Below are 26,641 nucleotides of genomic sequence, written 5' to 3'. Positions count from 1 at the left end.
GGAAAAGGCCATTTAATGGGCTCTGTTTGAACTTGGGCCCTGGCTGATGTCCAGCTTTCTGCAGAACATCTGGTCCCTTCCTGCCGAGCGAGGGGCAGCGCCACTGCACTGGGAACTGGGAAGGGCCAGTCCAGGGCTGCTTGTCAGAACCCAGAGCCCCTGAGCCTGCTGAGGGATCCACCTCAGAGTGCTGCACGTGTCACCCAGGCACCTGCCCTGGCACTCAGGAGGTGCCTCTGCCATGGCCAGCTGTGAGACAGGGTGGGTCAGTGTGAGATTCTGCAGGATCCAGCCCTGGGGGCTGGCATCAACAGGGACTCCAGGGCTTCTCTTCCAGAGGGCTGCTCAGTCCCTGACCCCATGTGAGGGCTCAGCACACACTAAGCTCTCTTGCAGGACCGAAGCCCACAAGTTCTTTCATCTGTCTGGTTCTCCAGGGGCTTCATCTTAGGCTGTGTGACTATTTTTTTCTCTTATGGATACACTGCTCACCGAAAGCCCCTGCAGAGCCCTGTCATGGGCAGCTCCACATTCTGTTATCCATGTGTTCATTCTTTACTCTGGTTCCTACTTATCTGGGTTATGAGCTATTGTATTCCAGGCCACATTTGTGCACCAGCAACATACTTTAAGCAGGATATAGAATCATCGTGTCAGGCAGGGGATGGTTTGGGTTGGAAGGGACCTTAAATCCCATCTAGTTGCAACCCCTCTGCCATGGGCTGGGACACATTCCACTATCCCAGGTTGCTCCAAACCCTGTCCAACCTGACCTTGGACACTTCAATAGATGGGGAAGCCACAGCTTCTCTGGGCAACCTGTGCCAGGGCCTCACCACCCTCACAGGGAGAAATCTCTTCCCAACCTCCACCTCTGCACTGGTGGTTTCTTCTATGTGGCTCCACCAGTTCTCAGCTGCTCATTCCTCGGCCCTGTTCCCCAATCTCTTCTCCCACCACCTCTGTTCCGGCCTGGGCCTTGTCACTTCCTACAGTCCAGGCTGCAGACCTGGGGCTACCCGAGCCCTGCCCCACAGGGCTGTGGGGAGAGAACTGGCAGCCCGAGAAGAACTGGGAGCCTGAAGGGAGGGCCGGGAACCCGTGGGGAGAACCGGGACCCGGGAGATAAACGGGAGCCCGAGGAGAACCGGGAGCCTGAGGGGAAAAGTGGGGCCCTGAGGAGAAACCAGACGACGAGGAGCTGGGGGAGCGTGCAGGGATAACCAGGACCCTGCGGATAACCAGGGGAGAACCGGGACCCTGTGGATAACCGGGACCCTGCGGATAACCAGGGGAAAACCAAGACCCTCGCGCGCGCTCCCCTCACCCCCTTCAGAGGCGCAAAGGCGCGCGCCCGCGCGGTCCGGTGACGTCACGGGCGGTGGGCGGTGCCAGGCGGGGGCGCGGCCGGGCGCGCGCCTTTGTTTGGAGCGCCGGTTCCCAGGCTGCCCGCGCGGGGGGGCGGGGCCAGGCCGGGCCGGGGGCGGGGCCGGGCGCGCGGCGCGGGGGGCGTGCCGGCGCTCGGGCCCGCGGGGTCAGTCGGAGCGCGGCGCCGAGCGGAGCGGAGCGGAGGAGGGGCACAGCCGGGCACCAGCGCCAGTAGCGACCGCAGCCGCACCGGAGCGAGTGCACCATGATAAACACCCAGGACAGGTGTGCAGCGCGCTCCCCGCCCTCCCTCGCTCCTCAGCGCGGCGGCGGCGGCGGCGGGCGGGCCCGGGGCGCGGGCGGGCGCTGAGGCGGCGGGGAGGCCGCGGGGCGTGGGGAGGCCGCTCCGTCTTTCCCCGGTTAAAATCCCCATCGAGGCGTCGTTTCCCCCTGGAGGAACCCCCGGGGGTGGGCCTGCGCTCGGCAGGGCCCGAGCACCTCTGGCTGTGGCGGGGCCCGAGCGCTCCCGGCCCGCGCCCCCCGCGCCTCCCTGTGCCCGGAGGAAGGTGCCTGTTCCCGGCAGGCTGGGGGTCAGCAGGACCGAACCTGCAGGATATGTGTGTTCTTCTCGGCTGACCGATGTATCTTGTGTGTCTGTTGCTTGTTTGGAGTCCCCAGAGTGTCATTCCCTGTATGAAGCAGCCTCGGTTCTTGTCTGTTGCCTGTGCCGGGAGATGCTCGAGCTGTGTTGTGCTCATCAGATGGTTATTTACAATCTACTTCTCGAATCGGGCTCCTGGATATCTGTCTAGCAGCAATAATAACAATAATTATTAATATTAATCATTCAAGTGCAGCTGCATCTCCAGAGCCTGTTCCGGGAAGGGGCGGAAAGAAAAACAAACGAAACAGTAATTTCTCCAACGTCAGGGGAGCGCTGTGGGTCCTTCCCTCTGGTCTGAGTGTTCAAAACAAATAGAACCCCCAACACACGAGGAAGTGTGTCTGTTCCAGCCCCTGATGTGCTGGCGGTGGTCTCAGCCCGGCTCTGTGTGCCAGGGCAGCCCAGGAGCAGCGCCAGTGGGGGGCTGAAGTTGCTGCCCTTTGCACTTCCCAGGGCCAGGGCACGGGGCTGGGATCGCTGGGAGCTTAGTGAGTTAAAATTACACCCTCGGGATGAGAGCGGAACATCGACTTCCAGCTCCCCTTTCGGGCTGGGCACGGACCAGCGGCTCGTACCGAGGAGTTTCTCCACGGAAAGGTGATCTAAATGCATCTTAATTTCAGCCAAGCTGCAGGAAAGCCGCTTCTCCAAGGAGCACAGACGTCGGGAGGGAGCACAAGCCCAACTTCTAAGCTATAAACAGGCCTCAGGGAGAGTTGCAAGGATGGATGAAGGGATCAGACGTTGTTGGGTGTTTGCATGAATTTCTTCCCAGGGAGCTGAAGCACAGCTGGAGAAAGCAAAAGCCCTTTTAATCTGTGCCCCACACGAACTCTCTTCCCTGAGGCTGCTGCTCTCAGAACCCTGGGGGACAGTGGTGGTGTGCAGGGAGCCTGATTTTGGGGGGGATAGCAGAGGTGTGCAGATCTGGGCCAGGGATGTGCAGGCAGCAGCTGAAGGGGGCTGATGTTTTGACTTCTGCATGTGCCAGAGGAAGTGAAACCGGGAAGTGTCTTTGGCTGCTTTGCGTGAAAACTGCCTCTCTGTTTTAATTTTTTTTTTTTTTCCCACAACTCCACTTCATTATCCAGTTTCTCCATGCCTTGGCCGCAAGTTGGAAAAGAGCTATCAATAGTACATTGTTGGCTGGAGGGGAGAGGGAGGAGGGAAGGGAATAACAAAGCTGCCAACAGCTTTCGGGGGTGGGGACGGCACAAAGTGCTTTGTCATCCTCTCGACGTCCACTACTACTGAACACACACTGGCCCATTGATAGCCCCGGGCACACCGGGGAGCACAGAGCACCCTGCTTTGCCCCCAGACGTCTCCTGGTGTGTTTAAACTGCCTTTTCTCCCTGCTCTGGCACACGGGAATGCTGTCCCAGTGCCCTGTCTAGCGAACCTGGGGGAGGGAATAAATATGTGGAGGAGGAATATTAGTGTTTCCTATAGAAAGATGGGTTTGATAGTAGGTGGTAAGCAGAGATCCGTGGTGAATTCTGCCTTGTGCATTCATGAGTTACGTTTTTGGCACTCAGAAATGCCAAATTTTAGTAGTTTGTTTGCAACTGGCAAGTTACAAGGCCGGGTTGGATGGGGCTTGGAGCAACCTGGTGTAGTAGAAGGTGTCCCTGCCTATGGCAGGGGTGGAACTGGATGGGCTTTAAGGTCCCTCCCAGCCCAGACCAGTCTGATTCTGTGTTTCTAGGTGGTGGTTCTGACAGTGCAGGTGGTTCTGACAGTGCAGTTCTGTACTTGGTGTTTGGATACTTAAGCCTGTGTGCCTCGTGGGGAGGGATTATTGTGGAAAAACACTGCACTGGGAACAACTTCAAGTGAGAAGTTTCAGGACAGACAGTGGTTGTCAGAACAGCTGCACAGTTTATCCACATTAGGCTCATTCCTCGCTCTGTGCTCACCCCGTTGTTGTGGTGGTGCTTCCACAGCTTGTGCTGGTGTGTTTCATAATGGGAGCACTGGGAAAGGGCTGGTTTCCCTCCATGGCCTCTCCAGGCTGTGCTAGAGGAACATTGCTGGGCCTCAGCTTTTGTGGTGCTGAGAGAGGAACCAGGGCTCCAGAAGTAAAATAAATAATTTGCTTTGATGAGCTTCCTAAAAGCTGGAGCAGGTATTAAAGCCCGTGTCCAAAGTGATTCTGGAAGACTGTGTGTAGGACTTCCAAACAAATTTGGAAACTGCAAGGGAAATATGTTTTCCTGCTGTTCAAAGTAGCTCTGTGGGGTGAATTATTAGGGTTGGGGTGGCGCTTCATGTGCGTGTGAAAGTGTTGCCCTGGACATTGTGGAGCATATTAAAGAACCAACCCTTTCACTTCTCCCAGGTTTGAAAATGTGAAACTTAAACCTTCTCCTCCTGGGCCCTGTTGATCTATTTGTAGATATTTGTCTCTAGAAAATGTGTGCTCATCTGGTCATGTGTTCCCAGCCATCTGCTCCTGGCAGCCGTCCAGGCCTCCCTTATTAGCATGAGGTTGCTCAGCACTCTCTGGGTTCCTGGCTCCAGCCCCTCCTCCATTCCTAACAAAACACGCCGGGTTCTGGTGCCACTGGGGCAGTGGGTGGCTTTGCTGTTGACATCTGCCTGCTGGGGAGGAGCAAGGGTACGAGTGATTTGGGGGTTTGAGAAGCTGGAGCCTCCGAATCAGGATCCCTGCTAATGTAACCTGGTGTTGTCTCTCTTTTTCTTGCAGTAGTATTTTACCTTTGAGTAACTGTCCCCAGCTGCAGTGCTGCAGGCACATCGTTCCAGGGCCTCTGTGGTGCTCCTGATGCCCCTCACCCACTGTCGAAGATCCCCGGTGGGCGAGGGGGTGGCAGGGATCCTTCTCTTTCAGCTCTGATATACAAGGTGAGAAAGATTTAACACCTAAACACTGACCTGTACCTGTGTTACAGCTCTGTTCAGTTCCTTTCACAGTCTGATGGGAATAAATGCAAAGGACTCCAAGATAGTAAGTGGGAGAACAGGTAATTTTTCAGGGACTGAGCTGCAGACAGGTCTCTCCTGCTTAAATATCACCTGTTTATTAAGAAATGAGAGACCATTGTGCAGCAGATCATTCAGTAGCCTGTCCCCAGGGGCCTGCTGCAGCTATTGTACGCAGAGCCTGCATTATCAAAACGTGAAAGGGCTTCTGAAATGTCTGGCAGGGAGAGGAAGCGAGGAGCAGAAAGGTGAAATGCAGCACGGGGGAGGGGGGGTTGATAAGCTCCTTCCTGCACCCCAGCCCGGAAGGTGAAGCTGTCAGGGCCTGGGAGCTGCCTGAACCCAGGTGCAGATGGCAGAGGCAGCCATCCAGCTCCCAGACAGGGCTGCTTCTAGAACATGAGCACAGCAGGGCAAGATCAGGAAGGGTTTGTGTCTGCAACTGTCTCAGTTTGTGGTCCTCTTCATTCTGTGGGACCTTTCCTTTCGAGTGAGGAGACCTGGCTGGTCCTTCCTGTAGAGGAATTGGCATTTGTGTGACTTGGCTCACATCTGTCTCCTTTCTGGGACAAGGACTGCTCTTCCATTTAGATGAGGCAGACTGAATTTATGCTCACCTTGCACATTTGGCTGTCGAGCCAGGGATGTTGTCATAGGTGTTAGACCTGATTTTTAATTAACCTGTGGGTGGCACACAGACATTACCTGATGGAAAGATACAGACCCTTTTGGGCCACAGCTCCCAGTCTCCTCCTGGAGTTCCTGAGAGAATCACAGACTTTGTAGGTGCTTTCAGAGTTTCCTTTGGTGAGTTTTCAGCACTTTCCTCACCTGCTTCCCTTGCAAAATGTCAACCTCTGAGCCTCCAGTGACAAGGTCCTATCAGTTTAATGCTCAAGGTGAATTTTCACAGATGTTTGGGGGGTACAAACTCCAGAGAAGCAGCACAATGGGCTTCCTTTCATGGAAAGAAGGTACAAAAAATAGCTTCAAGAGGGCTCAGGACAAGTAATGAATCCCCTCTGGGTGGGAAATGGACCCTGCAGCCAGAAATCCTGCCAGCCAGCTTTGCCAAGCCTTGTTGTGTGTACCAGGCAAGGCCCTGAGGCAGAAAATGGGCTCAGCATGGAGGAGGAAGGTGGAAGGAATCATGATTTGGAGACTTTGGAGTGTTTGATTCCAGTACAGCCCTGAATTTGCACAGATTTTGGCCATGGTGTGTAGGCAGGGGGGATGTCATCCAGACAGCTGCATCCCAGAAATATGGCTGGAATTCCTCCTGGATTTATTGCTTGACAAAACTAGCAGAATCTGTCAGAAAATCAGCCTCTTCTGTAACACAGAATCGTGGAATAGTTTGGGTTGGAAACACCCTCTAAGGTCATTGAGTCTAGCTGTTCTGGCAGCACTGCTCATGTTCACCACAAACCCGTGTCCCCAGGTGCCAAATCCACAGGGCTTTTAAACCCCTCCAGTGATGGTGACTCCACTTCTCTGGGCAGCCTCTGCCGGGGCTGGACAGTCCTTTCAGTGAAAACATTTTCCCTAATATCCAACTTCCTCTGGCCTGGAAATGGTTGAGGTAATTTCCTTTCATCCCATCCCATCCCTTGTTCCCTGGAGCAGAGCATGACTCCCCCCTGGCTGCACCCTCCTGTCAAGGAGTTGTAGAGAGCAAGAAGGTCCCCTGTGAACCTTCTTTTCTCCAGGCTGAGCCCCCCGCCCTGCTGCTCCTCATCAGACTTGTGCTCCAGCCCCTTCCCCAGCTCTGTTCCCTTCTCTGGACCTGCTCCAGCCCCTCCATGTCTGTCCTGGAACGAGGGGCCCAGGACTGACCCCAGGTTTTGAGGTGTGTCAGACCTCGGGGTGGTTACGGGGCTGTGTCAGCCCCCTTGGTCACCTGCTCAGTCTGGCAGTGCTGTAGTTACAGCAGCTGAGTTTTTCAGCCAGCAGCCACCAGCATGACCTGGAAAGGCATCTGGATCCAGAAGCTTAAGTCCTTTTTCCAGCTGTATCAGCTGTTCCAGTCCAAAGGATGACCTTTCTGAACACACCTGCCTCTGCCAGCTCATGCAGCACTCGGAAACATAAATCAGGGCTCCCTGTAAGTGTTAAAGGAGACTTAAAGCTCAGCCCTCCATCCAGGGAGCTTTGCTGGAGCTAGGAATGCTGGTGTGGGTGCTGTGCAACTGAGATGTGCCCTGGCTGGCAGACTTGGCAGGAGGCTGCAGGTGTAGCACATGCCAGCAGTGGGTGCTTCCACAGCTTTCTCCAGCCACTTGGCCAGGGTGGATCATAACATCCTTCCTTCTGACCCTGCCAACACACCAGGGCCTCCCCTCATCCTTCCCAGGACATCTGAGAGCAGAGTAGGGCTGGAAAATCTTGTGCTCAATGAGTTGGAACCAAGTTGGTCCTTGTGGCTTTGCACTGGAGGGCTGGGGAGCCAGGGTTTGGGCAACTCAGTCTGGTGGCAAGGGATTTTGTCCACAGGAACATGACGGGGGGAGTTTATGTGGAGATTTTTCCAGGGTGAACTAAAACGAGTGCTTTTTGTGTAAATAGGATTTTGCTTTGAGCAGCTTCCAAAGAATTTTGGGCTGCTGTTGCTGCTTCACAGGAGCAGCCCACAGAGCCTTTCTCTTCCCCAGCATCTCTGGATGCCTAGAAATAAAGTGTCAGCTGCCCCAGCCAGGCTGTGTAAACCTAATTCCCACTGAAGGGAGGGAACTGGTTCTGCTAATCCCTGTGTTCTGCTGCCTTTGGCTCCTGGGCTGGCACAGGGGGGTTTCAGTGGAACAACTTCACTGGGTTTAAAGCACTGGATGTAACTTCTGGTGACCAGGAAGTTCTGAACCAAATGGCTCAGAATGCCTTTCCCTTCCTATGGCAGTGCCAGGCTTCCCACTCAAAGGCACACCTCCCATGTGTCAATCCCAGCCTGCTTTTCTCACCTTCCTCACCCAGATTTAGTTTTGTGAGCACAGGAAAAGCATGATCTCTCAGCTTTTCTGGAGAGAAGGATGTTTCTGGAACAGAAACACTTTCTGCACTGAAACAACAACTGTAAAGGGTCCAGTAAAGTCACCTCTGAAGGATATGCACATTAACCCCTTGGATTTGTTTTTATTGAGAACCTCTGTATTCAGCCCTGCCTCTCTCTGCCAGCTCCATCACAGCCATAGCTTGACCTCACTGGAGCAGCTCTCAGTGCATTTCTTGGTGCACTCAGCCACTCAGACTTCCTTCAAACTCAATGAATAAACTTGTTTCCTACAGGATATTTATTCTGGTGAAGTGTAAACTTGTTTTTCAGCTCAGCTTTGTGGGCTTTCAATGAAAGGCAGCTTCCTCTGCTTGGCTTTGGAGGCCAAGCAACTCCCAGTTTGCACATGGTGTTACTTTGTGAGGAATGTGAATGTCCTCAGAGGCTTCTCTGTCATACAGTAGTTAAACCAAGGGACATCTGTTTTAAGACAGGAGCTAATAGGAGTTAAAGCACTGGGACAGTGGCTTGAGGAGCCTGTAAGGGCTTGTAAGGAGCTGCTGAATTAATTGCCCTGTTAAAATAAAGTATTTGGAGGCTGGACAGCTGCTCACCCAATGATCCAGTGGAGTGAACCACTGCCCACCCACCTGCTGAGGAGGGAGGGACACATGGCTCTCCAGGTGCTCTCATGACTTTGGGTATCTGCTTTACTTCAAAGCTGTGCAGGTGCCTGTGAATGTGAGGGACAGGGACACACGAGCTGTCACCAAGCACAGAGGACAGTTCAGCTTCACTGCAGCGTTAACTCAGGGCTCTGCTGCTTTTGCTGGGGCTCTTTGCACTGAAACATGGAAATCATTACTGGGCAAGCCAAGTGCCTGCAGGAATTGTCTGAAGGAATGGAGCTTTAACCACTGAATTGTTTTCTAGGAACTGCTGAGCTGATCCCAAGTAGTTTGCATGCTTGGCATCCTCATGGGGCAGGACTGGGGAGGGACGTGTGTGTTTGTGGTCTCTGGAGGAGACCTCCCCACAAGCTTCAGATGTGCTCTGGAATTTCCCTGCACTCTTGTGTTTTCCTCCCTTACACCAGGAGGCAAACCATGGGTTATAAAATATGGGAAAGCAATTTGTGGTCACTCCTGGAACAGAAAGGCTGTACTGCGGATTGGGGAGGCACCGAAACTGGTTGGGCTGTGGCAGCAGAAGTTTTGTGTTGGGTGTTGGGTCCAGTTCTTGGAAAGGCAGCTCATGAAGCACCACCAGATGTGGCTGGAGCCTGCAGTGAGGGAGTGGAGTCTTCTACTCAGAAATTTAATATATGTCAATGTGTAAAACTGCATTCCCTTAACTGGAAAGCATGGCTAGAAATCACTGAGGGCTGAGAACTGTGTGATGTGTTCCAGAGCCAGCAAAAGGGGAAGGGAAAAGCATAATCCTCTTCTCAGTAAAACCCTAAGACCATTTCTTTGCATTTGCTCTCTCCAGTTGTCCCCTGGCTGTTCAGGACTTAGCATTTTTCATTTTTCCAGGATGAGAAGATCACTGTTAGCCAAGATGTCCCAGTGCATGAAGGGAAGCCTCACATTGTCCACTTCCAGTACAAGGTCACAGAGGTGAAGACCTCCTCCTGGGATGCAGTGCTCTCAAACCAGAGCCTCTTTGTGGAAATCCCTGATGGATTATTAGCTGATGGAAGCAAAGAAGGGTAAGTTCTGGATCCCAGAAGTGCAGCCATGGCTCCTGGGGGGCAGGACTTTGCTTACATGGGTGATTGTGGATGGACGCCCCATCCCTGGAAGTGTTCCAGGCCAGGTTGAATGGGGCTTGGAGCAACGTAGTCTAGTGCAAAGTGCCCATGGCAAGAGTTGGAATGAGATGAGTTTTAAGTTTAATCCCAAACCATCCTGGGATTCCATGCTGTGCAATGGCAGCTCTGTTTGTGGTTTGTGCACATTCTATTCCCTTGTCTGCAGAGTCCGCTACAGGAATATTTTCCCCCCAGTGATATTCCAGATGAGTTACCATTTTTCGAGTCCCAACACTAATGAAAAACAAGCAATAAATGAGCAGAGCGAATCTTTGTACACTTTGGTATGCAAAGCCAACAAGACTTTCTCTGATATTTTATTATTTTTTTCATTTTATTTTTCCACTGGCCACTTGGCAAGCCCATCTTGGCAGATTTTCCTCTCTTTCAGGGAAATAAAAACCCCTCCATCCTATTGATGTTCTCCTCGTCAGTAGGTGGATCTGCTCTTGGAGCGCTGCCGCGCTGGCGCCGGGCTCTGCCAGGAGCTCTGATTTTTCTCTTGGCAGAATCCGGTCATGTTTTGTCCAGACAGCTCTGCTATGGGAAGTTTGTGTAAACGCAGCTTCCAGAGCAGCTCCTTCCTGCCAAGTGCTGTGCCAGAGGTCTCCACTGCAGTGTAGATGTGGCTTTGCTGGATTCCTCTGTGGAGCAATCAGCTCCTAAATCTCCAAGCAGGCTTCATCCCTCAGTGACACGAGCTAATTAAGGAAAAACACATTGCTGGGCACCTTCAGGAAGTGGCAGTGTTGTTGCTGTCTCACACTTGTCTCATTTGACTCTGGGTCCAGATAAATGTTTGTGTAGTTTCTCCAGTTGGCCCATAAATCTCTGGGCTCTCCCTGGAATGGGTCCTTCTGGGAGGGGATTTATTTGCCAGTGTCATTGTGACTTAAAGTGCAATTTTGTCAGGTTATTTTTAGCTGGGTGAAACATCTGAGGAGAGGCCAGAGGCCATAATTAAAGTAGTTCATTAACATATTAACAGAACCCTTGCAAATTTAATCTCCTGCGCTGCACTGACAGCTGGTTACTGAGATGTGGAGTGAAGGCCTGTTTGTCACTGCTCTGGCAGCGCCAGCGGTTGCAAGTGACAGCAGTTGATCCATGTGCCACCCTGGAGGCTGGCAGAGGGGTTCCTGCAGCACTGCTTCCATCAAGAGGTGGCAGAAAGAATCCAGCTGGAAAGGCAGGAAGCGAGGATTCAGGGGGCACCAGCTGTGCCATCCAGCCGATGCGCTCAGGAAATGGCTTTGCCTGTGCACACGTTCTCTGGGGATGGTTTGTTCTCCTTTTCTGCCCGCCATGAGCTCGGTTCTGGGCAGTTTTCCTTCCCAAAAAGCACAGAACTCCAGATCCCCCATGTGCATTGCCAGGGAATGCAGCCTGGCCTGGGAGCAGCTGCGATATTCCGCTTCCTGCCTACGAAGGCTTCGGTCCCAAAGCGCTGCGGGTGGGGAGGTGTTTGTGGCTGTGGGGACAGGAACTTATCGGGGCTCGGAGCAAGCACAGCTCTTGAATCTGCAGGGCAGGAAGCCCATTGTTTCAGCACCCATTGTAAGCTGGAAGGGAGCTGTAAACAATCTTTGTGTCCGAAAACATCCAAACAGTTGATAGTTTGATAATGCTCAGAGGCTTCCTCAGGACAGGACTTCCCAGAGCTGATGTCCTTTTGTCTTCCCCCTCCTTGGCAGGTTGTCAGCACTGCTGGAGTTTGCTGAAGAAAAAATGAAAGTCAACTATGTCTTCATCTGCTTCAGAAAAAGCAGAGAAGATCGAGGTGAGGGCTGGCCTGCGCTTGGGTTTGCTCCTGACATCCCACACGGTGCTGCTGAGGCTGTAAAGGAACTTGGTCATCCCAGGGCAAGACTCACGGGACCCTCGTAGTGCAGGGATTGTTATGTGCATAATTCTTATGGGAATAGTTCTGTGTGGAGGAAATAAACCCTTTTTGGAGGGTAAGGGTGAGGGAGTGTTGTGGTTTCTCCAGCAGACCTGCTGGATAGGGCTTGGAGCAACCTAGTCTAGAGGAAATTGTCCCAGCCCATGGCAGTGGGGTGAAATTCAATGGGCTTTAAGGTCCTTTCCAGCTCAAACCAATCTGGGATTCCATCCATCTGCTTTGCTGCCCTGCCATTAAATACTCTGGTGCAAAAAGCTGCTCCTGAATGATTTGGGGTGATTTTCTCATCCAGTGTCAGTTAATATTCCCCTTTTGGTGAGCAGTGAAGTCTCTTTTTGGCACCAGGCTGCTGTGACATAGAAGGTGAAACCAGGGAGGAGTTACTAGATGGAAAACAAGCACTTAGAGTCTGTTGCCCTGAAATTCATCAGCTTTTTAAAGATTTCCTTTTTAAAGATCTGTCCTTTCCAGGCTTACAGGTAATCCTGGCCCTGGCTGGAGATGCTTATGGCTTTGGGGGCTGCATTAGGATCTAAAGATAGACATGCTGGGTGAGGGATTACAGCCCGGGGCTGGGGGATGTACCAGGCTGGGAACGTGTCACTGTAAATCCCCCCCAGTCAGGCTGTATCCTAGCGAGTAATTCCAACCCCAGTTCTAATTTTACTCTGCAGCTTCATGAGCTGTCCCGACTTCTCCGAAACGGAGGGCCTTAGTAAAGCTGAGCTGAGCCCAGGAGGATGTCATCATCCCTCATTACCATGCCAGGAATAACTTCCAAATCAAGTCCTGGCTGTTATGTCACCACTGGCACTGGTTGCATAGGTGGCCCCCACAGAGGCTGGGGACAGGGCACAGCCAATACCAGGGGTTCTTTATAGGAGTTCAGGAGTGGTCCAGGTTCTGGGTCCTTGTCTGTGCAGCTGAAATTCAGTGCTGCCAGAAAATATCTTCAGCAGCTCCTCTGCGTGGTCACTCAGTGTCCTGGAGCTGATGGCCCGAGGGTGCCATAGGGATGGGATGCTGCAGCAGGGTCAGCCATGGGAGTGTCACAGGGCAGCCATGGCTTCAGTGACACGGGCACGGTGCCACAGAACCACATCTCTCTGGGCTGGCCTCACTCTGAATTCCCACATGTAACTCAAAGTGCATTTCCCGGGTCCCACCCCGACCTGTGCAGAGCTGTCTGGAGTTTCCACTGAGTTCCAGCACCTCCTTGTGGAGACAGCAAATGTCTGCCTTGTCCCGAGGCAGATTCCTCTTTCCTGCTGTCTGTCCTCTCTTGGTGCTCTGGGAGTGCTGGGGCAGGACAAAACCTCTGGGATCCTGGGAAAGCAGGGATGTGCAGCTGCTGCAGGCACACAACCAACCACTGCTGTTTCTCACGGGATAGAAGAAACATTGCAGGAGAAACAGGACAAAGCTGCTCAGCTGCACAGCTAAAATCCCTTCACACTTAGGAGCAGCTGCAATGAGCACAGGAGACAAGAACCCCTGCTGGAGAGGGCTGTGCTTCTCTCTGCTTAGGAAGCTCTGGATTCACTCACAGAGGGTGTCCCATGCACTTTAATATTTATGGCTCAAGACAGAGGTAAAGGGGATTATTCCTGCTGGTAACAGATCTCCTTCTCTTTGGTAGCTCCACTCCTGAAGACATTCAGCTTCCTGGGCTTTGAGATCGTGCGGCCTGGCCATCCTGCGGTCCCGTCACGGCCGGACGTGATGTTCATGGTGTATCCCCTGGATCAGAGCTCTTCCTCCGATGAAGAATAGCTGCACAGGGGAACTCCAGTGGGACCCTAACGTGCTGTGGAGGGGAGAGAGGACCACCTCCTTTCCTGAGGAGAGGGAAGCAGAGCTTCTGTTGGACTGCAGGCGCATTTCTCATTGTTAGATTGGGCTGTGTATCCCCAGAGTTGACTCTCATTGAAACATGTTGCCTAGAGAACTATCTATCACACATGTAATCATCACTAGGAAAAGGAAGATGTTTATGAACTGGCATAGGAGCTCTTCCCATGCAGCTGCGTGGTGTGGGAGCCCCGGGGTCGGTACCACCTTCGGGACTCCTCTGAACCCCCATTGGAGCCTCCTGCCCGCCCAGTGTGGGCTCAGCTGGGACACGACCCATTCATTTCCCACTCAAGACCTTAAAAACAGCCTGGCTTGGTGTGGGGCACGTGCAGGAGACGCTCAAGTTTATCCTTTAACACTACATTAAATCCCCCATGCATCTCCACTTCAATGCTGGTTTAACTGGTCTAACCTTTTTTTTTTCCCCCTTTTTTTGAAACTTCTTGCTCTTCCAGCTTTTGTTTTACGCAGTCTTAACCCTGTTCCATGTTCCCACTACACTATCATGGCATTCAATAAAAGGGGCATTCAGATGAACTTCACACACCTGGGGCTGCTTATTTGGGAGGAGCAATGTCCTGACCTGCACCGTGATTTTCTTGGCAGGAGCCAAGAAAAGCTCCTGCCTTTCCCCTCTGCCCCAGGATGGGTCCGGAGCAACCCCAAGCCTGCACCTCTGCTCCTGCTCACCATCCCACAGGGATAAGCTCAAGGCTTGAGATGCCACCAAAGGCTGTATCCAAACAAAGGGTTGTGTGGGGGCAGGTGGTGGGATGCTCTCCCTATCCAGGGGCTTTTCCAGGAAGGGGCCATGGTGCTGGCAGTAGGTCATGGCTCAGCCCAGCCCTGTCCCATGGCACTGTATCCTGGCTGGCTCTGTCTGACAGGCCCCAGGGAAGGGGGATGTGCCCCAGGGCCATGCCCTCAGCTCTTCCTGGCCTGGCTCATTGTGGGATTGTTCCTGTTGTACTCTTGCCCTTCGATGGATGATTCTGTTGGAAGCTGGACCCAAGTCATTCCATATCCACCATGGTGAGTGTTTGGTTTGGGAGAGGTGGGGCTGGGATATAAGCCGTGTGAATAAATCATTGTAAATTTGGGTCTCCTTTGCCCTCCTTCACCTCCATGAAGCCATGAGGGAAAGGAGCTCCACTCCCCCCTGCAGAGCATTAGACTCTATCAGTTTAAAATCAAATGGGCTGTCCCCTGCAAGAGAAGCCCTGGGGAATGGGTGTTCCCTGGCTAAAACTGCTGAGTGCTGCTTCTGGCTTGAGAAGGTGCAGTTCTATCCCTTCCCAGAGCTGCCCGACTCTGGCCTTGGGTGTCCCTGCATGTGCCAGCAGCCAGCTGCCACCCCCATGGTGCCCCAGGCTGGCACATCCCAGCTGATGGGATGGGAACCACTTTGCTCCTTCTTACTGGTAAAATTGACAGGTAAGGTGTAGGATTCTGGTTGCAGGAGGTGGAGTGAGGCTGATCTGAGCTCTTTATTGTGCTGGAGATATGAGGCTCTGCCACTGCACGTGCTCCTCTGACAATTTCAAATCCTCTCCTGCCCTCCCCTCAGGTAAAGGAGGGCAAATGTGGATTTCTCAGATCACCAACTGCCGTCCAAAATACCCTCTGAAAAATCTGGAAGAGCCAAGCCTTGCCTTGTGATCACCCTATGCATCCAGTACCTCCTCTACCCTGGGGCCATGGTGTAGGGCAGAGCCTTGGTGCCCAGGGGTTCAAGCCTGGGGGGTTCTGCCTCCAATTACCAGATCTGAGTTCAGCTGATGGGTACCAGAGCCATGACTGCTGGGGCAGAGACAAATCAGGGGCACAGGGCAGAAGCCTTGAGTCACTGAGCACCAGGAGCCTTCTCAGATGCCCAAGATGGGGAAACCTCCTCTCCCACCCCCAAAAATAACTGGCCACAGTTTTTGGGGATAAAGGACCAGACCTGGGGGAACAGGAAGAAAAAGCCACCCTCACAGGTTTGTGATTGTCTCTTAAAAAGATTTATTCTCCCTCCTTGCCTAAATGTACAAAGGCAAGAAGAGTACAGTTTGTATATATATATATTTATATATATATATATATAAAAAAACAAGGAACTCGGTAATAATGTACACTTTACAGAAGGGCAGAGTCAGGAAGACTGAAATGAAACCCAACACAGCAACGCCAATGGAAACGAGCTATAAACACCAACGGTCTGACACCGGGGCTGGGGGTGGCCCCGTGGGCAACAGCTGGCCCAGAGAACCCGGGAAACGTCAAACCTCAAACCTATTCTGCATAAACTGTTGTTTCATTTAACACCTAAAGGGAGACTCAACTGGGACCCAACTGGGAAGGTGGGGAGCAGCCCCCCGACCCCCTGTGACTGCCAGCGAAGCCTGTGGCACCCCCGACACCCCCAGGCACTTCCTCTGCGCCGCTGGAGCCGCTGTGGGCCCCGGCCGTGCTGGGAGCCCAGCTGTGCCGGGCCGGCCGGGGCTGGAGGTAGGAGCAGCCAGCGGGACACTCACTCCTCCACGGGTGGGATGTGGGGCTCTCCAAAGCACCCTGACCCCGCCAGTCCCCACTCCCGTGACTTCATGTGGCTCTGTGATGGGTGTGGGGGGGGTCCATCAACCCACCCTGTCCTTGTGGAGTGTGCTGCACCACGTGGCCCCGACTCCTTCCAAACACAACAAAGAGTGGAAGAAAAATGAGTCAAACAACAAGAGCAGGCTGGGGCCACTGTGCTGCTGAGAGCAGCCAGTGCCTCCTTTCCAACTGGGTACAGCGGGAAGGGGAAGAAACAGGGAAAGAAAACAAAACCCAAAACAACAGCTTTCAAACAATTGCTTTTTACAGTATGTACAGAGCCCAGCAGGCAGAGCATCCCCTTACAGCAGCCCTCGGGGCCGGGTGCAACACGGACACACACAACTGAGACCGATGGCCCCCGTGTCCCCCAGCAGGGAGAGGGGGGAGAGCAGGGGCGGCCCGGCCGCTGCGGGGCCGAGGTAGAGTGTCGGCCTGGGGACAGCCACTCTGGGGCTGGGGGCAGAGGACCAGAAAGCCCCTGTCCTCAGAGCTGGGGAGCAGCCAGGAGTGGGGACCATCTTCCTCCAGGACCTGGTGCCCCCAGCCCTGGCATGAGGCTGGAGCGGGGACCAGCGTGGCCCCACGTGCCTCTGGCAGAACCTAAGTGTGCTTGTTTCTTGCTGCGCCCTGCCTGCGGCCTGGGGAAGCCGCCCTAAAAGCAAAAGGTGGATGAAAAGGGGAGCAACAGCCCCCCACAGCAGGATGTGCTGCCCCAGGGTTTGGGGAGCACTTGCCATGGTAGTGGGGCAGAGGAAAGGCTGGGATTTGCAGAGTTGCAGCTCAGAAACCAAAGCAAAAGCCACAGGCAGGAGCTTCAGGCAGGTCTGGACCTGCATGGCCTGGGGGCCCTGGCAGCCTGTGGGGTGACAGAGCCCCCAGCTCTGTATCCTGCTGCCCCCAGCCCCATAGAGCATCAGCCCCCAAGGGCAGGGGCTGCTTTGCTGGGGCCAAGAGCTTCCCCAGCCCCACTCTGGTCACTGGCCACATGCTGGCAGCTCCTGCCCACAGGCACAGAGTTGTGGGTGCTGCGGAGTGCAGGACCAGATGAGGGACTGGGAGAGCCCCACAGCTGCCTCCAGCCAGGCTGCCACCCACCTGCCTGGCTCACACCAGCCCCCAGACACCTGCCAAGGCTCTGTGAGCCAGTCCTTCCTTCCTTTCCTGAGACTGTGGCCACACAGCAGGCTCGGCCTCGTGTTCCAAGTCCCCACCTGCCCCCAGTCCTGTCGTGAAGCAGCACCTCACAGAGACACGGCAGGGTCCCAAATTCATCGAGAAACCTCAGTGCTTCTGTTTCCTCTTCATATGCACCAGGCAGGTGAGTCGCCTCCACCCCGAGTGCTGGTGCTCAGTAGAATAAATACATCCGCAGGTACCAGCTCACCCACTCACCAAAGGGGTGGGGTGAGGAGTCAGTGTGTGTCCGACAAGGGGAGAAGACAGAGTCTGCCTCAGATCACGGCAGGAACGTCAAGCAGTACAATTAACACCATTCAACTGATGTCTAAAGGAGTCTCCAGCGCTTCTCCATGTGAGCCAGTCACACGTCTTGTACAGCCCAGGCATCCCGGTGCGTCATATCCTGCCACGACCCAAGGGCAAATCAGCTCCCGTGAGCCCCAAGGCCATGGGCAAACCCTAAACCCTCGAGGGCATCCCGTGAGCGCCCAGGCAGGAGCAGAGAAGAGCCTTACCGTTCTCACCTCCGGGGAGGTGGGTATAGGGAGGGAGCAGAGCCTTGCTGGCTGGCAACGATGGCTGTAGAGGAGAGACCTGGGGGGGGAAGAAGAAGTGTCAGGAACTAGTAGACAGGACCAGTCACCTCAGGGACAGTGTGAGGTCCTGTGGCCCAAGGGCAGGTGCAGCTCCCCCCCAGCCCAGCCCCTGTCTCACCTGTTGCATAGGGCAGGTTGTACTGTGCTGGCAGCAGAGAGTACCCGAGGTGGTGGTGGTGGTGATGCGTGGAGAGCAGGCGCTGCGAGGGCGACGTGCGGGGCCGGTCACCGCTCCTCTCCCCTGCCCCTGCTCCCCCAACGCTGCTGCAGCTCCCGCCGCCCCCCACCACCCCACAGCCACTGCGATCCCGCTCCTGAGATGTCTTCTCACTTATCTGGAGAGGAGAAAGCAGACACATGCTGAGGGACATGATCAGCAACCCTGGGATACATACCAGGATGTTCTCTCTGCCTTTGCCCAAAAGGTTCCCATGATGCTGATGGTAAGTGGGGTGGGATGGCCAAAAGCCATGTGGAGGACATAGGGCCTGTTTGAGGACAATTCTTTCCTCACTGGGTCCAAGCTCTCTCTCCCAGCTCAGCCCAGGAGGAGCCATGGGATGGAGACAGCCCCCACATCCCATGTGCCAGCTCCAGGGTTGAGGACAAGCGTCACCTGGCTGCTGCAGGGCCTGGAGAAGCCCCAGCACTGGGGCACAGGTTTGACTGGTCCATCCCAAAGGATTTCTAATGTTGGAATCCATGGCTGCAGGTCTCCCACAGCAGCAGAAATAACAAAACCATATGGCAAGCAGAGCTGTTCCCACCTCATTATAGGATCCAAGGACTATCCCACAGAGCTAGGCAACACCAGTGCCCTGCTGACCCTCACCGTGGGTGATTTGCTCTTGTAGTGGCTGGCATGCTGCTGCAGGATGTCCAGGGCCTTGGACTCCGAGCTGGATTTACAGCTCACACTGGGGCTGGCTCGGGACTTGTCACTGTCATCACTGCTGGACGCCTTGCTCCCATACGGAGAGAATGAATAGCTGGAGGGTAGGTATGATCCTGGGGGGAGAAGAGCAGTCAGGGCACCAGGAGCATTTGGGCAGCACAGTGGGAGCATGTGGCTCTGTATGTGTGCGAGAAGATGTCCCACAGCCATCTCCCACCCTGAGAGCAGGGACACAGCTGAGAACAGACACCCCTTGAAGCCCCTGGCTCCCTACCTGGGTAGTTCTGCATCATGACGGTGGGCATGGCACGGTAGCTGGGGTGGTTGGGGTCATACGACTGGCTGTAGGAGTAGCCGTGCATGTACGGGATGTAGGACTGATGCTGCGTGAGGGGGGAGGACACGGGGACGTGGACACTGGGCCTGGGGTCCTTCCCCACCATGCGAGCCTCCTCGGTGGGGGTCAGCTTGCACTCGGAGCTGGTGCTCTCCTTCCCATCCTCCTTGGATGACGCTTCTTTGCTTCGATTTCTTTCTTCCTTCAACTTTCGGTCCCTCTCCTCTTTCCACCGCTCATCCTCTGTCTTGATGTCCGAGTACTTTGCCGGGTACACATAGGGCCACATCCGGGATTCAGCTTCCTGCAAGAACAGCCAGCCATCAAAACAGCTGCCTCCCCCTGGTCCCACCTGTTCCAAAACCAAGCTGCGTTTGAAGGAGACTGGAAAACTCCACTCCCCTTCCCTGGGCTCTCCATGGCCCATCCATGGCCTTTGCTTCCCACAAAAACAGCCAACCATCAGAGCAGCTGCCTCCCCACAGCCCCACCTGTCCCAAATCCAGGCTGCATTTGGATTTGGAGGAGACCAACAAACCCCACTCCCCTTCCCCGGGCTCTCCCTAACTCATCCACGGCCTCACAGCCCCACCTTTTTTCTGGCCCCAAGGGAATCTCATGGAGTCTCACCACAAGCAGAGGACAACATGTGCTCTCTGAGGTGATGGCCCCAGCAAAGCCCAGTGAGCGGCTTCCTCCAGGAGCAAACCCAAGGCTGGGTTGGCAGACAGGGCATAGCATTACCTGTCTGTACCAGAGAACAGGGTCCACCTCTGCTTGCCGGCCACACTCAGAGCCAGCCTTCGTCTCAGCCGTCTCCTTCCCTAGGTGACCAGCCTCACTCAGCTTCACCTTGAGGCCCTCGGCAACCTGGCTGCTGGACAGCTTGGATGAGTCCTCCAGCTTGGGGATGATGACAGATTTGGCCATATCAGGACCTCCCTGCTCCTTGGGCTTGCTCAGCCCTGACTTGACGAGGTCCGTGAGGCTCGGGGCTTTGGTCAGCGTTGGGGGCATGGGTGGCTTCTGCTTCCATTCCTCTTTGAGTGCCGCCTCCCTCTCTTTCAAGCCCAGCTCCGCCTTCTTCTCCAGCCCTCGCTGCTGCTGCTGCTCCAGGCTCTGCCTCTGCTTCTGCTGTTCCTCGTACTGCTGGCGATAGGCAGGGTTGGTGCTCAGCAGATGAGCGTGGTAGCCCTGCTCGCTGTAGCCGTAGGGTGGCACGTAGGCATACTGGTTGTAGTAAAGGGACTGCATATACATGTTGGGGCGCTGCTGGATGACTGAGGGCTGCTGGCTGGAGCCACTGCCGAGCTCTGCCTTCTTCTCGTCACAGCCTTCACTCTTCACCTTCACCTCCGGATTCTCCTGCTTCTCATCCTTCTTCAGCTTCAAGGTCTGTGTGTCGGCTGCAGACTGCCCGCCGGGGTTCAGGGGTCCTGGGCTAGCCTGGGGATAGCCAGGGGAATAGTAGGTTTCAAAGCCTTGGTAGAACGGAGACTCTTTGCTCTGCGGTTGTGGTGGGAAAAGAGCTTTTTTGGCGCCTTCCTTGACCAGCTGCTCTGGATCCTTTGCCTTCACACTCTCCAATTTTCCCTCTCCATCCTCCCCAGCGTCAGAGATGTCTGAGTAGGCCGGGCTGTTGGTCTTCACTGAGCTGGCCTCTGCCCCATTCTGGGTGACAACATGCAGCGGGGTCAGGGGCTGGGCTGGGTTGGTGTTCTCCAGCCTGCTGGCCCCACCGATGGAGGGACTGGGTGCATTGTCAGTGAAGCTGTAGATTTTATCTGCCTCAGCCTTGATGCTGGCGAGCCGGCTCTGGTGGGAGTCAGATGAACCGTTCAGCAGCCCCTCGCCTTTCATCCCCAGCTCGCTGGATTCCCCCCGGAAAGGGCTCTTACCTTCCTCTGCTCTGCAGGCTTTGCCAGGAGTCAAAGGGTTTTCCACCTCTTTGGGGTCTTTCTTCTTCTTGTCTTTCTTCTTCTTCTCCTTGGAAGGAGTGAGGGCAGGGTTGACAGCGAAGGGCTCTCCCATCACCGTTGGCTTGGGCTGGATAGGTTTGAGCTGGGGGCTGTTGGGCATGGTCTGGACCACAGTTGTGGCGAGGCCAGCGGAGGAGCCGGGGCTGGCTGTGGTGAGCGTGGCAGTCTGGAAGGTGTAAATTGGCTGCGGGGGGATGGCTGGTGCAATGGGTCTGGCAGACTTCAAGCTTTTGGAAGGAATCTTCTCCTGTTTAGCACCAGAAGCCTTCTTTGACTTGTCCTTATCAATGCATCGTTTCTCCAGAGAGTCAAAGTCATCGTTACTTGTCTCATCGGCCACCGAAGGACCATCTTCAGAGCCATCATTGGACAGAGCACCCAGGTCTGTGTCCCCTTCCCCACCCACCTTCTTCTTGCAGGGGACCTTGGTGCTGAACTTGCTGGATGGGGAGGGGCTGTGGGGCTCCATCAAACGCACCTTGGGGGTGGCTGAGCGAGCAGGTGAGAGGGAGCCCTTCTGTGTCCCGGCAGCCCCATTGCAGCTCCCAACATCAGCGTGCAGGGATGGCTCCTCGCCATACTCACTGTCCACATCCGCCTCTAGCTTGCTGTCGTCATCCGTGTGTGCGTGGGCCTGGTGGTACTTCAGCCCATTGATATGCTTGTACTTCTTGTTACAGTTGGGGTGGGGACAGTCGATGAGGATGGGAGAAGGGCAGTTACGCTCCAGGATAGCTGGCTCCACCTTCACTGCGGCAGGTGGCACCGTGGCCGAGCCCATCGAGTTTGTGCGGATGCGCTTGCTGCCCTTGGAGTCCTCCGAGCTGGAGTTCAGATCCATGTCAGAGAGGGGTTTGCTCTTCCGCTTGGTGACGGAGGAGGGACTGGCCTTCACATCCTCGGTGGTGCCCCCAGGTGGGGTGCGGTGGTCTGAGGAGTTCTGGCTGCCTCGGCGGCCCTTGCTGTTGGCTCCCGCCCGGGTCTTGCTGCTGTTGCTGGTCCCTTTGCTGTCCGAGGCTGCGGCTGTCTCGTTGACCGGCGTGTTGCTGTTGGGGCGCATGCGCTTGCCCCTGCCCCGGCCATTGCGCATCTCCAGGTCACTGGTGGGAGAGTCACAGAACCTGCAGGGAGGACACAGAGGTTTTAACAGAGATGGCTGTGCTGGGCTGTGCTGTCCCCAAGGCACAGTGGGGATCCCCTTACTCGCCTCACTACCAATCCCAGACTTCTCCCCCCACTGTCCAATAAAGAGGAACCAGAGAGGTCCTCTGGGATGTGCTAAACCATCTCCAGTCCCAGGACAAGGGACGTGTGACCACAGGGGCAAAGAGTCATGGGAGCAGTTGGGTTGGGCAAGGAGGAGATGCCAACCCCTGTGGAAGCCCCATGGGCACAGGGCAGAGTGTTCTGGGTGCTGTGGGGGCCATACAGGGCCAGATTTGCCCTCAGCGCTAGGAGCCCACCCAAGCCCCCCACCCACTTACCGGGGAGGTGCCCAGTCGTGCTGCGTGCAGTCCAGCAGCGTCCCCACATACGTCTTGTTCCTCCAGGTGACGTTGACCACCAGCATCCCTGCAAGGCAAGGGGAAAGGGTCAGATGGGGCCAGGTATGATCCCACAGTGCCAGGAACCTGTCCCTTGAGAGAGGCAGGAGGAAGAGCTAAGCTCTAGGGTTGAAGGAGGGTGGACAAGGGGTCATGGGCTCTCAGAAGAGGTGAGACATTGGGCTCAGGGCTGGAGGAGCAGCAAGATGGGAGTCAGAGAGTCCAAGCTCTTCCCTTCTCTTGGCATGTCTCACCTATCTGCATTTCCTGTTCCCTACTTTCATGAGATGTTAAAATCCAGTGACCCCTCAAAGGGTTGTGGGATTTCAAGAGGGACCTGAAGATCCACATTGGCTCCTTGTGTGCTCAGGTATGGTAGGGAATGTGATCTCCAGGGAGAAAGAGCTGCGAAGCCCTGGGGGAAATGCAGAAAGCCCATAAAAAGGCTGTGGAGTCCAAAGTGGAGCTGCAGACCCTCCAGCAGAGTGCTGACCTAGCACAGCCATGAACTTCATGACCCTCTGGAAAAGGCTGCTACTGCCACTAGATGGCAAGCTGAGCCCAGCATTCCTGCTCAGGGGACTGTCCCTGGCAGGAAAACCCAATCTGGCAGAATAACCCTCCATTGCTCCGGGCCACTTTGCTTCAGCACCTCCAGGGGCATCTCTCTGCCCCTGTATTTCCATCTGGAGAACCATCCAAGGGGCCACATCATGGAGCAAAGTCACTGGGCATTCAGAAAACCTTGGAGGTTCAGCTTTTCCACACTAATTCAGAAGAAGAACTGCCTGGCTCATACCCATGCCAAGGCCCCTCAGCACCTCTGGTGGGAGGCAGAAAGGTCTTCCATAGCATCCCTCAAAATTGCGGGGTCTCCTCCTTGCCACAGATCACTCTGATTTCCACACAACTGGAGCAGAGTCTGTTGTGCCAGGCACATTTATCCAAGCAAGGTAAAACTCGGGAACGCGTTTCCAAGGGTTGATGAGCGCAGCAAGATATACGGCCCCGGGAGATGGATGGAGCTGAGGGAGCCCGGAGCAGCTGTGCCTGAAGCATGTTTATAAATCTCAGCCCACATCCCCCGCTGTGCTATGCCAGCAGCCAGCTGCAGGCTTCGGCATGGATAATACATGGAGCCAAGGCCTGACACGTGGGGCTCCTTCAGAAAGAGAAATGAAATGCAGACCTTCTCTTTCTCTTTTTCCTCCTGGAAAATGTTGCAAGCGGATCATGAGAAGACATGGTCCCAGCACATGGCCAAAGAGCCACAAGCGGCTCATCCCAGTGAGCAAGAGACATTGGGTTCTGCCTTCAGAGGAAGGTGCTGGGGACCTGCCTTAACAAAGGCATGGCCAGGATGTGATGATGGAGACAACCGGAGGGAGAAACCAACTGCTGGGAACCCACAGCCCCACGCATGGAAAGATCAATGGGAACAGTGGGATGATGGTTCCAAAAGAGGGCGCATGAAATGTGGTTTTCTGTTCTTCCTAATGCAGCAGGTTTTGGCAGGCAGGAGCTTGTCCCCCTTTCCTTAAAACCCAAAGAAGTTCCTGGCTGCATCCCGCACCCCAACCCACCCCCACCATTCCCAAGACACCTCTGGGGAGCTGCTGTGGGATCCTCCCAGGAACTGCCCAAGGACCTGGGAGCCACTGAGGAACAAGCAGCACTAACCCAAGGCCTCATCCTTCCCAGTCCCTCTGCTCTCCCCACCAGTTCAATCCCCCTGAAGGCAGAGAAGACCACGTGAGCTGCTGGAAGTTAATTGCATGGCAAACCACTGGAGTCTCATGTGCATCCCAGGGCCAGTGTGTGATATTAGAAAGGAGGTGCTGGCATTTTTCCTCCCAACCACCACAGCCACAAGAGAGAAATGAAAGAGGAAGGGGCAAAACGAGCCAGGCACCGTCTCTCCTTCTCTGTTGGAACACCAGACTTCCAACACACACCAGCCTATATTTAACCCACTGCAACCAATCATACCAAATCCCCTCCTAATCCTCCAACAATAACCCAGGACAATTTAAACCCCAGGATAGATCCTAAGCAGCTTTTTTCACCCACTGTGTCCCCCTCCCACGGCAGGATGATGAGCAGGCACAGGCATGACAAGGGCAGCAGTGAGGAAGCAATGCTTTTGCCTCTTCAAGAAGGCAGATGCTCTTGAACAGAAGGAATCCCACTTGGGTAACTCCCAGCCCACCTGATTTCATTGGAAGGTGACATCTTTGAAGCTCTTAAGGAACTGATACCACCCAAATCTGGGTGCAAACCACTCAGCATCCTGCTCACCAAGTGCTCACATCAGAGTTGCATCCTGGAAAAATGTAAGAGCTGATGATGGTGCAAAGTTGCCATTCAGGAAGGCAGAGTATGAGAAATGGAGGACAAGGCTGCTGTGGGCACCAGGAGCCATTGTATTGGGGCACATTTCCTTTTCCAAGATAAATCCCCCAAGCCCAACCAAGAACATCTCCATGAATTCCTCCTCCACCTGCATCACTTCCAGGATGCCCTGGCTTTGGGATGCCCCTTCTTCCATGACTTTCTTCCCTAGCTGCATCATCTTCGAAATGATCTTCGTCATTTCCCCTCCAGCTGCACCACTTTCAGGATGTTCCAGCTTCTCCATAAGCCCTGCCCATGTGCAGAGATCCCACCTGACCTGTAGTGCCCAGGCTTTGGGAACCCAAAGCTGTTCATGGCCATCATGCTCCTGCCAGGAGACAGGGGACACCACGGGGCTGTCCAGCACAATTGTCACCTCACCCAGTGAGGAGAGATCACTCACCAGTTACCATCACAGGCAAAAGAGACTCACCCTGGGGAAACTAATTTAATTTATTGCAGATCAAATCAGAATAAGATAATGAGAAATAAAACCAAACCTTAAAACACTTTCTACTGGCTTCTTCCTTAGGCTCAACTTTACTCCTGATTTCTACATCTCTGCCCCCAAACAGATGAGGGAGGGGGAATGGGGGCTGCTTTTTCTCCCCTTCCTAAATACATTATCCTAGAAGCACTGCCCTCATTGCTGATAGGCTCAGCCTTAGCTGACCTTGTCCAACATGGGGGAAGTTTCTGATGTCTTCTCACAGAGAAGTCCCCTCTATCAAACCTCGGCAGGCAACATGAACACTGTTTCCCTGGCAGGGCCAGAGGGAGACAGGATCATCCCATCATACCATGCAAGGATGGATGCTCAGATGGTGCATGACTGTCCCTGGCCATCCAACTGCTTTCCAGGGACTACAGCACACAGAAAGATCACTGCTCTGGACTTCGGGAGAGAAGACTTTGGCCTCTTCAGAGGCCCATTTGACAGAGTGCCATGGGATAGAGAGCTGGAGGGAAGTGGGACCCAAGGAAGCTGGTTGACATCCAAGGATCATCCCTGAATTCAGGAGCAATGCATCCCAACAAAGAGAGGTCAGGGGGAAATGCCAGAAGGCCTGATGAATCAACAAGGAGTTCTTGGAGAAACTCAAACACACAAAGGAAACCTGCAGTCAGGGTAGCCCACAGCTGATGGGCTCAATGACTTGTCTGCCTTGATCTTCACCAGCAAGTGCTCCAGCCACACCACCTGAGATGGAGGAGGCAAAGACAGGGTCTGGGAGAAGGAAGAGACACCTGTAAGAGAAGTTCAAGGTGTCTAAGTCCATGAGACCTGATGAGATGCATTCATGGTTCCCATGGGAACTGGCAGAGGAAGCATCTAAGTCATACCCATTTGAGTCATACATATTTGAGAAGTCTTGGCTCTCACCCTTCCATCTTCTCCATTCTATCCCCATCTATTGCATTTCCCTCCTGCTCCAAGCAAGGACATGTCCACACTGGCATGTGCCAACTCTGGGCACGCCTGTGCTCCATCATACCCTCATGCGAAATCTGCAAAAGGACAATCAAAATGTCTGGAGTACAGAAATCTGAGCCAAGGGTAACCTGCCACTAAGGTCCCAGCAAGGAGCTGGAGGAAAGGATG

At 54.5% G+C, this 26,641-nt stretch overlaps 2 protein-coding genes across 2 annotated transcripts in view; one reads left to right on the top strand and one right to left on the bottom strand.

Moving 5' to 3' along the window:
• The first annotated feature begins 1,547 nt into the window (after positions 1-1,547).
• Positions 1,548-14,076, top strand: OAZ2 (ornithine decarboxylase antizyme 2). Its single transcript, XM_083870569.1, is given in 6 exon segments — positions 1,548-1,653; positions 4,746-4,818; positions 4,820-4,900; positions 9,500-9,675; positions 11,472-11,557; positions 13,320-14,076. Coding segments are annotated over 6 exon segments (570 nt in total). The 5' UTR covers positions 1,548-1,633; the 3' UTR covers positions 13,454-14,076.
• A 1,453-nt stretch (positions 14,077-15,529) lies between these two features.
• The window catches only part of ZNF609 (zinc finger protein 609), a 64,048-nt gene continuing 52,936 nt past the window's right edge, over positions 15,530-26,641 (bottom strand). Inside the window, exons 4-10 of the mRNA XM_083871023.1 lie at positions 22,585-22,672; positions 19,866-22,221; positions 19,059-19,425; positions 18,722-18,897; positions 18,008-18,224; positions 17,809-17,887; positions 15,530-17,696 (exon numbers count right to left, since the gene is read on the bottom strand). Of these exons, the coding sequence (XP_083727149.1) occupies positions 17,814-17,887; positions 18,008-18,224; positions 18,722-18,897; positions 19,059-19,425; positions 19,866-22,221; positions 22,585-22,672 (3,278 nt within the window). The 3' untranslated portion in view covers positions 15,530-17,696; positions 17,809-17,813. The remainder of the gene's footprint in view (positions 17,697-17,808; positions 17,888-18,007; positions 18,225-18,721; positions 18,898-19,058; positions 19,426-19,865; positions 22,222-22,584; positions 22,673-26,641) is intronic.

This window comes from Zosterops lateralis (genome assembly GCF_965231275.1).
Source record: "Zosterops lateralis genome assembly, chromosome: 13".
Taxonomy (NCBI): Eukaryota; Metazoa; Chordata; class Aves; order Passeriformes; family Zosteropidae; genus Zosterops; species Zosterops lateralis.
The sequence above is the reverse complement of the archived record's forward strand: the minus strand, read 5'-3'. Positions and strand labels throughout refer to the sequence as shown.